The sequence below is a fragment of the Eschrichtius robustus genome, chromosome 16, assembly GCF_028021215.1.
Source record: "Eschrichtius robustus isolate mEscRob2 chromosome 16, mEscRob2.pri, whole genome shotgun sequence".
NCBI lineage: Eukaryota > Metazoa > Chordata > Mammalia > Artiodactyla > Eschrichtiidae > Eschrichtius > Eschrichtius robustus.
In genome coordinates, this window is record NC_090839.1 from 29,369,107 (window position 1) to 29,382,829 (window position 13,723).

The 13,723-nt window shown below is 39.5% G+C and overlaps 1 protein-coding gene across 1 annotated transcript in view; it reads right to left on the reverse strand.

Moving 5' to 3' along the window:
• LOC137750368 (signal-regulatory protein beta-1-like) overlaps positions 1–13,723 on the reverse strand; it is a 67,650-nt gene that overhangs the window by 4,672 nt on the left and 49,255 nt on the right. The window contains exons 6-7 of the mRNA XM_068524748.1: positions 11,870–12,190; positions 10,955–11,284 (exon numbers count right to left, since the gene is read on the reverse strand). Coding sequence (XP_068380849.1) covers positions 10,955–11,284; positions 11,870–12,190 — 651 coding nt within the window. The remainder of the gene's footprint in view (positions 1–10,954; positions 11,285–11,869; positions 12,191–13,723) is intronic.

The following is a 13,723-nucleotide window of genomic DNA, read 5'->3' on the forward strand; positions in this document are numbered from 1 at the left end:
GGCTCTCCCTCTGAGTTGGGAGAGCCAACTTCAGGGTACTCGTCCACAAGAGACCTCCCAGCTCCATGTAATACCAAACAGCAAAAATCTCTCAGAGATCTCCGTCTCAACATCAAGACCCAGCTTCACTCAAAGACCAGCAAGCTACAGTGCTGGACACCCTATGCCAAACAAGTAGCAAGACAGGAACACAGCCTCATCCATTAGCAGAGAGGCGGCCTAAAATAATAATACGGCCACAGACACCCCAAAACACACCACCAGACGTGGACCTGCCCACCAGAAAGACAAGATCCAGCCTCATCCACCAGAACACAGGCACTAGTCCCCTCCACCAGGAAGCCTACACAACCCACTGAACCAACCTTAGCCACTGGGGACAGATACCAAAAACAATGGGAACTACGAACCTGCAGCCTGTGAAAAGGAGACCCCAAACACAGTAAGATAAGCAAAATAAGAAGACAGAAAAACACACAGCAGATGAAGGAGCAGGGTCAAAACACACCAGACCTACCAAATGAAGAGGAAATAGGCAGTCTACCTGAAAAAGAATTCAGAATAATGATAGTAAAGATGATCCAAAATCTTGGAAATAGAATAGACAAAATGCAAGAAACATTTAACAAGGACGTAGAAGAACTAAAGAGAAACCAAGCAACGATGAAAAACACAACAAATGAAATTAAAAATACTCTAGATGGGATCAATAGCAGAATAACTGAGGCAGAAGAACGGATAAGTGACCTGGAAGATAAAATACTGGAAATAACTACTGCAGAGCAGAATAAAGAAAAAAGAATGAAAAGAACTGAGGACAGTCTCAGAGACCTCTGGGACAACATTAAATGCACCAACATTCGAATTATAGGGGTCCCAGAAGAAGATGAGAAAAAGAAGGGGACTGAGAAAATATTTGAAGAGATTATAGTTGAAAACTTCCCTAATATGGGAAAGGAAATAGTTAATCAAGTCCTGGAAGCGCAGAGAGTCCCATACAGGATAAATCCAAGGAGAAACACGCCAAGACACATATTAATCAAACTATCAAAAATTAAATATAAAGAAAACATATTAAAAGCAGCAAGGGAAAAACAACAAATAACACACAAGGGAATCCCCATAAGGTTAACAGGTGATCTTTCAGCAGAAACTCAGCAAGCCAGAAGGGAGTGGCAGGATATACTTAAAGTGATGAAGGAGAAAAACCTACAACCAAGATTACTCTGCCCAGCAAGGATCTCATTTAGATTTGATGGAGAAATTAATACCTTTACAGACAAGCAAAAGCTGAGAGAGTTCAGCACCACCAAACCAGCTTTACAACAAATGCTAAAGGAACTTCTCTAGGCAAGATAGACAAGAGAAGGAAAACACCTACAATAACAAACCCAAAACATTTAAGAAAATGGGAATAGGAACATACATATCGATAATTACCTTAAATGTAAATGGATTACATGCTCCAACCAAAAGACACAGACTGGCTGAATGGATACAAAAACAGTACCCATATATACGCTGTCTACAAGAGACCCACTTCAGACCTAGGGACACATACAGACTGAAAGTGAGGGGATGGAAAAAGATATTCCATGCAAATGGAAATCAAAAGAAAGCTGGAGTAGCAATTCTCATATCAGACAAAATACACTTTAAAATAAAGACTATTACAAGAGACAAGGAAGGACACCATATAATGATCAAGGGATCGATCCAAGAAGAAGGTATAACAATTGTAAATATTTATGCACCCTACATAGGAGCACCTCAATACATAAGGCAAATACTAAAAGCCATAAAAGGGGAAATCCACAGTAACACAATCATAGTAGGGGACTTTAACACGCCACTTTCACCAATGGACAGATCATCCAAAATGAAAATAAATAAGGAAACACAAGCTTTAAATGATACATTACACAAGATGGACTTAATTGATATTTATAGGACATTCCACCCAAAAACAACAGAATACACATTTTTCTCAAGTGCTCATGGAACATTCTCCAGGATAGATCATATCTTGGGTCACAAATCAAGCCTTGGTAAATTTAAGAAAATTGAAATCATATCAAGTATCTTTTCCAACCACAATGCTATGAGACTAGATGTCAATTACAGGAAAAGATCTGTAAAAAATACAAACACATGGAGGCTACACAATACACTACTTAATAATGAAGTGATCACTGAAGAAACCAAAGGGGAAATCAAAAAATACCTAGAAACAAATGACAATGGAGACAGGACCACCCAAACCTATGGGATGCAGCAAAAGCAGTTCTAAGAGGGAAGTTTATAGCAATACAATCCTACATCAAGAAACAGGAAACATCTCGAATAAACAACCTAACCTTGCAACTAAAGCAATTAGAGAAAGAAGAACAAAAAAACCCCAAAGCTAGAAGAAGGAAAGAAATCATAAAGATCAGATCAGAAATAAATGAAAAAGAAATGAAGGAAACAATAGCAAAGGTCAACAGAAGTAAAAGCTGGTTCTTCGAGAAGATAAACAAAATTGATAAACCATTAGCCAGACTCATCAAGAGAAAAAGGGAGAAGACTCAAATCAATAGAAATAGAAATGAAAAAGTAACCACTGACACTGCAGAAATACAAACGATCATGAGAGATTACTACAAGCAACTCTATGCCAATAAAATGGACAACCAGGAAGAAATGGACAGATTCTTAGAAATGCACAACCTGCCGAGACTGAACCAGGAAGAAACAGAAAATACAAACAGACCAATCACAAGCACTGAAATTGAAACTGTGATTAAAAATCTTCCAACAAACAAAAGCCCAGGACCAGATGGCTTCACAGGCGAATTCTATCAAACATTTAGAGAAGAGCTAACACCTATCCTTCTCAAACTCTTCCACAATATTGCAGAGGGAGGAATACTCCCCAACTCTTTCTATGAGGCCACCATCACCCTGATACCAAAACCAGACAAAGATGTCACAAAGAAAGAAAACTACAGGCCAATATCACTGATGAACATAGATGTAAAAATCCTCAACAAAATACTAGCAAACAGAATCCAACAGCACATTAAAAGGATCATACACCATGATCAAGTGGGGTTTATTCCAGGAATGCAAGGATTCTTCAATATACGCAAATCAATCAACGTGATACATCATATTAACAAATTGAAGAATAAAAACCATATGATCATCTCAATAGATGCAGAGAAAGCTTTTGAAAAAATTCAACACCCATGTATGATAAAAGCCCTGCAGAAAGTAGGCATAGAGGGAACTTTCCTCAACATACTAAAGGCCATATATGACAAACCCACAGCCAACATTGTCCTCAATGGTGAAAAACTGAAACCATTTCCACTAAGATCAGGAACAAGACATGGTTGCCCACTCTCACCACTATTATTCAACATAGTTTTGGAAGTGTTAGCCACAGCAATCAGAGAAGAAAAAGAAATAAAAGGAATCCAAATCGGAAAAGAAGAAGTAAAGCTGCCACTGTTTGCAGATGACATGGTACTATATCTATCTTTAGATACTATACTATACTTATCTTCTCTATCTTTAGAGAATCCTAAAGATGCTACCAGAAAATTACTAGAGGTAATCAATGAATTTGGTAACGTAGCAGGATACAAAATTAATGCACAGAAATCTCTTGCATTTCTATACACTAATGATGAAAAATCTGAAAGTGAAATTAAGAAAACACTTCCGTTTACCATTGCAACAAAAAGAATAAAATACCTAGGAATAAACCTACCTAAGGAGACCAAAGACCTGTATGCAGAAAATTATAAGACACTGATGAAAGAAATCAAAGATGATACAAACAGATGGAGAGATATACCATGTTCTTGGATGGGAAGAATCAACATTGTGAAAATGACTCTACTACCCAAAGCAATCTACAGATTCAATGCAATCCCTATCAAACTACCACTGGCATTTTTCACAGAATTAGAACAAAATATTTCACAATTTGTATGGAAACACAAAAGACCCTGAATAGCCAAAGCAATCTTGAGAATGAAAAATGGAGCTGGAGGAATCAGGCTCCCTGACTTCAGACTGTATTACAAAGCTACAGTAATCAAGACAGTTTGGTACTGGCACAAAAACAGAAACATAGATCAATGGAAGAGGATAGAAAGCCCAGAGTTAAACCCACACACATATGGTCACCTTATCTTTGATAAAGGAGGCAAGCATATACAGTGGAGAAAAGACAGCCTCGTCAATAAGTGGTGCTGGGAAACTGGACAGGTACATATAAAAGTATGAAATTAGAACACTCCCTGACACCATACACAAAAATAAACTCAAAGTGGATTAAAGACCTAAATGTAAGGCCAGACACTATCAAACTCTTAGGGGAAAACATAGGCAGAACACTCTATGACATAAACCACAGCAAGATCCTTTTTGACCCACCTCCTAGAGAAATGGAAAGAAAAACAAAAATAAACAAATGGGACCTAATGAAACTTAAAAGCTTTTGCACAGCAAAGGAAACCATAAACAAGACCAAAAGACAACCCTCAGAATGGGAGAAAATATTTGCAAATGAAGCAACTGACAAAGGATTAATCTCAAGATTTACAAGCAGCTCAATAACCAAAAAACGAACAACCCAATCCAAAAATGGGCAGAAGACCTAAATAGACATTTCTCCAAAGAAGATAAACAGATTGCAAACAGACACATTAAAGAATGCTCAACATCATTAATCATTAGAGAAATGCAAATCAAAACTACAATGAGATATCATCTCACACCGGTCAGAATGGCCATCATCAAAAAATCTAGAAACAATAAATGCTGGAGAGGGTGTGGAGAAAAGGGAACACTCTTGCACTGTTGGTGGGAATGTAAATTAATACAGCCACTATGGAGAACAGTATGGAGGTTCCTTAAAAAACTACAAATAGAACTACCATATGACCCAGCAATCCCACTACTGAGCATATACCCTGAGAAAACCATAGTTCAAAAAGAGTCGTGTACCAAAATGTTCATTGCAGCTCTATTTACAATAGCCAGGACATGGAAGCAACCTAAATGTCCAGCGACAGATGAATGGATAAAGAAGATGTGGCCCATATATACAATGGAAGATTACTCAGCCATAAAAAGAAATGAAATGGTGGTATTTGTAATGAGGTGGATGGAGTTAGAGTCTGTCATACAGAGTGAAGCAAGTCAGAAAGAGAAAAACAAATACAGTATGCTAACACATATATATGGAATCTAAGGAAAAATAAAAAAGGCCATGAAGAACCTAGTGGCAAGACGGGAATAAAGACACAGACCTACTAGAGAATGGACTTGAGGATATGGGGAGGGGGAGGGGTAAGATGTGACAGGGTGAGAGAGTGTCATGGACATATACACACTACCAAATGTAAAATAGTTAGCTAGTGCGAAGCAGCCGCATAGCACAGGGAGATCAGCTCGGTACTTTGTGACCACCTAGAGGGGTGGGATGGGGAGGGTGGGAGGGAGGGAGATGCAAAGGGTAGAGATATGGGAACATATGTATATGTATAACTGATTCACTTTATTATAAAGCAGAAAATAACACACCATTGTAAAGCAATTATACTTCAATAAAGATGTTTAAATATATATATATATATGCACCCAACATAGTAGCTCCACAATACATAAGGCAACTGCTAACAGCTTAAAAGAGAAAATCGACAGTAACACAATAATAGTTGGGGACTTTAAAACCTCACTTACAACAATGGACAGATCATCCAAAATGAAAATAAATAAGGAAACAGAAGCTTTAAATGACACAATAGACCAGATAGATTTAATTGATATTTATAGGACATTCCATCCAAAAAGAGCAGATTACACTTTCTTCTCAAGTATGCATGGGACATTCTCCAGGAGAGATCACATCTTGGGTCACAAATCAAGCCTCAGTAAATTTAAGAAAATTAAAATCATATCAAGCATCTTTTCCGACCACAATGCTATGAGATTAGAAATGAATTACAGGGAAAAAAAACGTAAAAAACACAAAAACATGGAGGCTAAACAATATGTTACTAAATAACCAAGAGGTCACTGAAGAAATCAAAGAGGAAATGAAAAAATACCTAGAGACAAATGACAATGAAAACACGATGATCCAAAACCTATGGGATGCAGCAAAAGCAGTTCTAAGAGCAAAGTTTATAGCTATACAAGCCTACCCCAAGAAACAAGAAAAATCTCAAATAAACAATCTAACCTTACACCTAAGGGAACTAGAGAAAGAAGAACAAACAAAGCCCAAAGTTAGCAGAAGGAAAGAAATCATAAAGATCAGAGCAGAAATAAATGAAATAGAAACAAAGAAAACGATAGCAAAGATCAATAAAATTAAAACCTGGTTCTGGAAAAGATAAACAAAATTGATAAACCATTAACCAGTCTCATCAGGAAAAAGAGGGAGAGGACTCAAATCAATAAAATCAGAAATGAAAAAGGAGAAGTTACAACAGACACCGCAGAAATAAAAAGCACCCTAAGAGACTACTACAAGCAAGTCAATGCCAATAAAATGGACAATCTGGAAGAAATGGACAAATTCTTAGAAAGGTATAACTTTCCAAGACTGAACCAGGAAGAAATAGAAAATGTGAACAGACAAATCACAAGTAATGAAATTGAAGCTCTGAGTAAAAATCTTCCAACAATCAAAGGTCCAGGACCAGATGGCTTCACAGGTGAATTCTATCAAAAGTTTAGAGAGGAACTAACACCCATCTTTCTCAAACTCTTCCAAAAAATTGCAGAGCAAGGAACACTCCCAAACACATTCTATGAGGCCACCATCACCCTGATACCAAAACGAGACAAAGATACTACAAAAAAAGAAAATTACAGACCAATATCATTGATGAATATAGATGCAAAAATCCTCAACGAAATACTAGCAAACAGAATCCAACAACACATTAAAAGGATCATACACCATGATCAAGAGGGATTTATTCCCGGGATAAAAGGATTCTTCAAAATATGCAAATCAATCAATGTGATACAATATATTAACAAACTTAAGAATTAAAACCATATGATTATCTTAAGAGATGCAGAAAAAGCTTTTGACAAAATTCAACACTGATTTATGATAAAAACTCTCCAGAAAGTGGGCATAGAGGGAAGCTACCCCAACATAATAAAGGCCATATATGACAAACCCACGGCAAACATCATTCTCAATGGTGAAAAAGGGAAAGCATTTCCTCTAAGTTCAGGAACAAGGCAAGGATGTCCACTTTCACCACTATTATTCAACATACTTTTGGAAGTCCTAGCCACAGCAATCAGAGAAGAAAAAGAAATAAAAGGAATACAAATTGGAAAAGAAGGAGTAAAACTGTCACTCTTTGCAGATGACATGATACTATACAAAGAGAATCCTAAAGATGCTACCAGAAAACTACTACAGCTAATCAGTGAATTTGGTAAAGTAGCAGGATACAAAATTAATGTACAGAAATCTCTTGCATTCCTATACACAAATGATGAAAAATCTGAAAGAGAAATTAAGGAAACACTCCCATTTACCATTGCAAGAAAAAGAATGAAATACCTAGGAATAAACCTACCTAGGGAGACAAAGACCTGTATGTAGAAAATTATAAGACACTGATGAAAGAAATTAAAGATGATACAAGCAGATGGAGAGATATACCATGTTCTTGGATTGGAAGAATCAATATTGTGAAAATGACTATACTACCCAAAGCAATCTACAGATTCAATGGAAACCCTATCAAATTACCAATGGCATTTTTTATGGAACTAGAACATAAAATCTTAAATTTTGTATGGAGACACAAAAGACCCCAAATAGCCAAAGCAGTCTTGAGGGGAAAAAAACAAAGCTGGAGGAATCAGACTCCCTGACTTCAGACTATACTACAAAGCTACAGTAATCAATACAATATGGTACTGGCACAAAAACGGAAACATAGATTGATGGAACAAAATACAAAGCCCAGAGATAAACCCATGAACCTATGGTCAACTAATCTATGACAAAGGAGGCAAGGATATACAATGGAGAAAAGACAGTTTCTTCAATAAGTGGTGCCGGGGAAACTGGACAGCTACATGTAAAAGAATGAAATTAGAACAGTCCCTAACATCATCCACAAAAATATACTAGAATGGATTCGAGACCTAAATGTAAGACTGGACACTATAAAACTCTTGGTGGAAAACATAGGAAGAACACTCTGACATATATCACAGCAAGATCTTTTTTGATCCACCTCCTAGAGTAATGGAAATAGAAACAAAAATAAACAAATGGGACCTAATGAAACTTCAAAGCTATTGCACAGCAAAGGAAACCATAAACAAGACGAACAGACAACCCTCAGAATGGGAGAAAATATTTGCCAATGAATCAATGGACAAAGGATTAATCTCCAAACTTGAACTCATGCAGCTCAATATTAGAAAAACAAACAACCCAATCCAAAAATAGGCAGAAGACCTAAATAGACATTTCTCCAAAGAAGCCATACAGATGGCCAAGAAGCACATGAAAAGCTGCTCAACATCACTAATTATTAGAGAAATGCAAATCAAAACTGCAAGGAGGTATCACCTCACACTAGTTAGAATGGGCAACATCAGAAAATCTACAAACAACAAATGCTGGAGAGGGTGTGCAGAAAAGGGAACCCTCTTGCACTGTTGGTGGGAATGTAAATTGATACAGCCACTATGGAGAACAGTATGGAGGTTCCTTTAAAAACTAAAAATAGAAATACCATACGATCCAGCAATCCCACTACTGGGCATATACTCAGAGAAAACCATAATCAAAAAGACACATACACCCCAATGTTCACTGCAACATTATTTACAATAGCCAGGTCATGGAAGCAACCTAAATGCCCATCAACAGAAGAATGGATAAAGAAGATGTGGTACATATACAGAATAGAATATTACTGAGCCATTAAAAGGAGTGAAATTGGGTCATTTGTTGAGACGTGGATGGATCTAGAGACTGTCATACAGAGTGAAGTAAGTCAGAAAGAGAAAAACAAATATCGTATATTAACGCATATATGTGGAACCTAGAAAAATGGTACAGATGAACCGGTTTGCAGGGCAGAAAGTGAGACACAGATGTAGAGAACAAACGTATGGACACCAAGGGGGGAAAGCGGAGGGGGTTTGGGGGTGTTGGTGTGATGAACTGGGTGATTGGGATTGACATGTATACACTGATGTGTATAAAATTGATGACTAATAAGAAAAAAAAAGAGTGGGTTCTTTTAAAAGACCAATAAAATTGAAAAACTTCTAGTACAACTGCAAAGAAAAAATGAATGACACATATCCAATATCAGGAATGAAACAGAGGACATCACTACAGACCCTTCAGACATCAAAAGGATAGTAAGGGAATGTTATGAACAACTATACAAGCATAAATTCGACAACTTAGAGACAATGGAACAAGTACCTCAAAAGCAGAACCTACCACAGCTCACACTATATGAAATGAATAATCTGAATAGTCTTAAACAATTCAAATTCTTTTTCAAATAAAAAAATAGTTTCTCAAGGCCCAGATGGAGTCATGGAAAATTTTTGCCAAGAACTTACAGATGAATTAAAAACAATTTTGGTGCACAAAAACAACAATAAAATATATTTTGGAAAATTTGAATTTATACTCCATTATCAATGATATTAGGGAATTAGTATTGATTATATATTAAGTGTGCACTGGTATTAGTTTTGTAGAAAATTAAGGTCCTTAACCGTATGACCACACAACTGTGGACTCCACTGACAACTGGTTGTGCACACAAGAGTAAGTTAAAGTGAACACAATTATGCAACTTTTCTGTATCTCTTGTTTAAGGGAAGTTGTTTGTTCTCCTCTTCCTCTCTTTATTCTTTCAGCAGGCAGGGACATGGCCACTCAGTGACCCAGCATTGACCCAGAATATGAAGACACCACCATGGGCGTGTTGGAAGGAACGTGTGACTTTGAAAGGTTTTCTGGAGGAAAGACTTCTGGATGTGACTCGACCGTCTCTTGATGTTACATGATAGCCTATAAGACATGTTTTATTCATAGAAAGGGGGACTGTCCTTGGGACAATGCCCAGCTGAGGGGGAACCTGTCTTTAATTAGCACATATCTGTTATACAGGCTGGTGGGTCCTGTCCTCAGGGACTCAGATTCACCTTTATTAGTTTAGCCCAATCATCTGAACTAAAGGCAACAAATTTTCAACAACATCTCCCGTCCCCCACTTCTCCCTGAGTCTCTTCTGTAAACTCCAAACCCTCTGCGTTGTTGAAGCAGGAAAGGAGATCAGAGCTGAACTGAGATCTGCATTTAGAAAAAGTTCAGTGAGCGACTGTGATCATTGCCGGTCCATTGTCACAAATCAGGGGACAAAGGAGCCCTGTGCAGTGACCACTCATGGTCACCTGGATGCCAGGTTCAGACTCAAACTTCATGTCCTCAGGGCTACCCTTGCAAAATTTCACAGAGTATTAGTTGCAGATGTCTACTGGGGTGATGTTACTGATATGGATGGAAAAGTCTATGCTGGAGAGAGACTAAGCAGAGGTTAGAAAGAACAAGGAGGAGGGAGGTGGGTGGGTGGACAGGGAATGAGGAACATAATTACTGTTAGTTGAAGAAAGCGAGAGGCAGGACTCTATGAACAGGAAGATCTCCCTCCTTCCTACTTTCTTTCATGGATATTTCTGTCAAAAGATCTATAAAGAATATGCCAAACTCTTACCAGTGGTCATCCTTGGGGGTGTGGGATTTGGGGGAGGGAACTTATTTTAAAATTCTATTTTACACCTATTGACTTCTAGATTGTTCTATAATAAGCATGAATTACTACCTTTAATATTAAATAAAAAAGGTAAAGAACTGGGTCAGTTGGAGTGGAGGCCTCACCCAGAGGTTCGTCTGCATCCTGGTTCTTCTGGGGAGCAGAGGCCTCCAGCGTATGGTTTTTGGTGACCGCCGGCTGTCCGTCATGCTCCACCTGGCAGGTGAGCAGCACAGCCTCCCTGTGGGCAGATGAGTTCACCAGGAGCCAGCTCGTCCGGTTAAAGGTCCCGTCCTTGTTCTCTATGAGGGTCGAGGCCATGTCTATTCGGGACACATTTCCGTTCTCCAACCAGGTCAGCTGTAGGCGCTGGGGGTAGAACTTGCTCACCTGGCAGGTGACATTCACCTGGTTCCCCGCCATGGGGTGTTGGGTAATCGTCAAGGTAGGCGGAACTGAAACAGCATAGGCAGAAGCTCTGACCTTATGGAACCAACAGGTCACAGGAGAGGGGCTGGATAACAGCTTCCAGCACAGCAAGGGAGTCACCAGAGGACAGAGTCAGGCATGCAGCAGGTGCTCAAACACTGAGGGTCTCTTTGCATATAAATGAAATCATAAGCACACTGCAGGGCACACAGTAGATGCTCAAGGACTGGGCTCCTATTAGGTTAATAATGTGTGCCATCTACAAGCACAGCCCCTGGCATGCAGTTGGAATATAATAACTGCAGCAAAATATATGAAATCACCAAGCACATAGGGGCCTGGCTTATAGTATGTGCTCAGTAGTTGGAGAAACAATTGATAAAGTAAAGGAAACTACTTAGCACAGTGATTGGCACATGAGGGGTGTCCAACTGGCAGCTGCCATTAAAACAGTAGTTAGTGACCAGCTCCTCTAGGAGCCTGGTGATGGGGCAGGACTGTCAGGAAGTAGATTCCAGGCAATTTGAGACCTGGAGCAAAAAGCAGGGAGGAGGAACAGGCTGGGGCCTTGAGGGCAGGTGCGGCCTTAGGCTGGGGTGAGGGGCATCTACCTCGGATGGTCTCAGACAAGTTGGCTGTCCCACGAAGAGGAGGGTCTCCCTGCAGGGTAATGTGGGTCACCTTGCAGATGAGCTGGGAGCGAACATCTCCCGGGGCCAGCACCACCTTGGTTGTGCTGGAGATGCTGTAGGAAACGCTGTTTTCCTCTGGTTCCACGTTGGTCTGGGAGGCTAAGAGCTCATTGCCATTTTTGAACCATTTCAGGGAGATATTTCTGGGGGAGAACCCGTGGGATTTGCAGGTGAAGCTCACTGTCTGCTCAGGTGTGACCCTCACTGCGGGGCCTGATACCACAGGACGAGAGGGTTTGGCTACAAAAGGAACATTTATAAATGATGGACATGATTGTAATTACCATCACTAATGATAAAAATGTGACACAGTTAAGAACCACCACATATATTATTTTTTAAATTCTTCAAATAGTTCTGGGAGGGCAGTATCATTATGCTCATCTGACAGAGGAGACACACAGGTTCCCAGAGGTGACTCTGAGTCAGGGGCAGGGCTCACTTCGAATTCCAGGCCTGAGTTCAAAGTCCACCTTCTTACATCTGCCAGGTGATTTCCCACCAGTTTGGGCAAAGGAACAAAAGTACTGATTGGTCTTACTCTCCTATTAACTGTTCCTAGCTGGGCTCCCCCTGGAAAATTTAGGTAAGTTCGGAGAAGTGTTTAAATGCAGGGGAAGCAGGGTCATAGCGGGACCACATGAAAGCTGAACCAGGCCGGCCATCAAACGAGAGGTGTGGCCATGGCACCTCCCAGCTCCTCGTCTGTGAAAGGAGACAGCAGACATTATCCTTTCCGGGCTGCAGTGAGGGTTAAATCAGGCAGTGGGAGCATTTTTGCTATGAGTAAAACACAAGATGCTTCACAAAATTAAACAAACACAGATCTCTCTTTAACCCAGACTGTATTTATATCCAGAGCTGTCCCTTCAGGTATTTATGAATTTACTTCATAATTTTCATTCTTTCCATGAATATTCCAGTAGGACCAATGTATCAATCCCTGAATTTCAAAGGAAGGGGGCAAATGGATGTTTTCCTGAGTCTGGGTTCTTCTCTTGGTTCAGTTTTGGGTTGAGAAGAAAGATCACTGAGTGCTGAGAAACCAGTGGTGGTTAATTTCTTAATTATTATTAAATCTGTAGAGACACAGACACCGGCCTATAAAGCACCCAGAAGCACACAAATCAGTAAATCAAACGTGAGGGTGGTTTCTCTCTTTAGAAGGTTCCTGTAGGGTGTTTCCCAATTGTTCACTGTTACTCAACACCTCCTGTAAAACTCGGCAGACAGCAAACATTACAAATATTTGCACTTGTAAATACTTAACTTGCTTCCTAAAACTTATCAAACGTTTGAGGACGTAGCAAGGAGTTACCTTAATATGTCAAATTGTATAAACACCAGCATCCTGGACACCCCTAAAGGGACAAGATACTCTGATCAGTTACCACTTGTCCAGAGTTTCTTCAGAGCCTAAAGATGGCCTGATCTCTCCATCACCCTCAGCACTTTAATGCCCTCACCAACCCTGTGAGGGAGGCCCAAGAGTGACTCCATATATGGGATAAGGCTCAGGGAGGACGAAGCTGGTCAAGGGCACCCAGCAAGTAAAGGTCAGAGCTCATCTCACTGCATGCAGGACAGATTGATTTTAGTGTCACTGTTCTTTATCCTTGATCCTCAGTGTCTGTTTCTGGACAAAGTAGATACAAGCACCACCTGGTAAGATGAGCGAGGATATATGTAAAGCACAGAGCCTGACATATAGTAGGTGCTTAATCAATAACACCCGTAATTTTAAAAAAATGAATAACACCCATGATTATTATC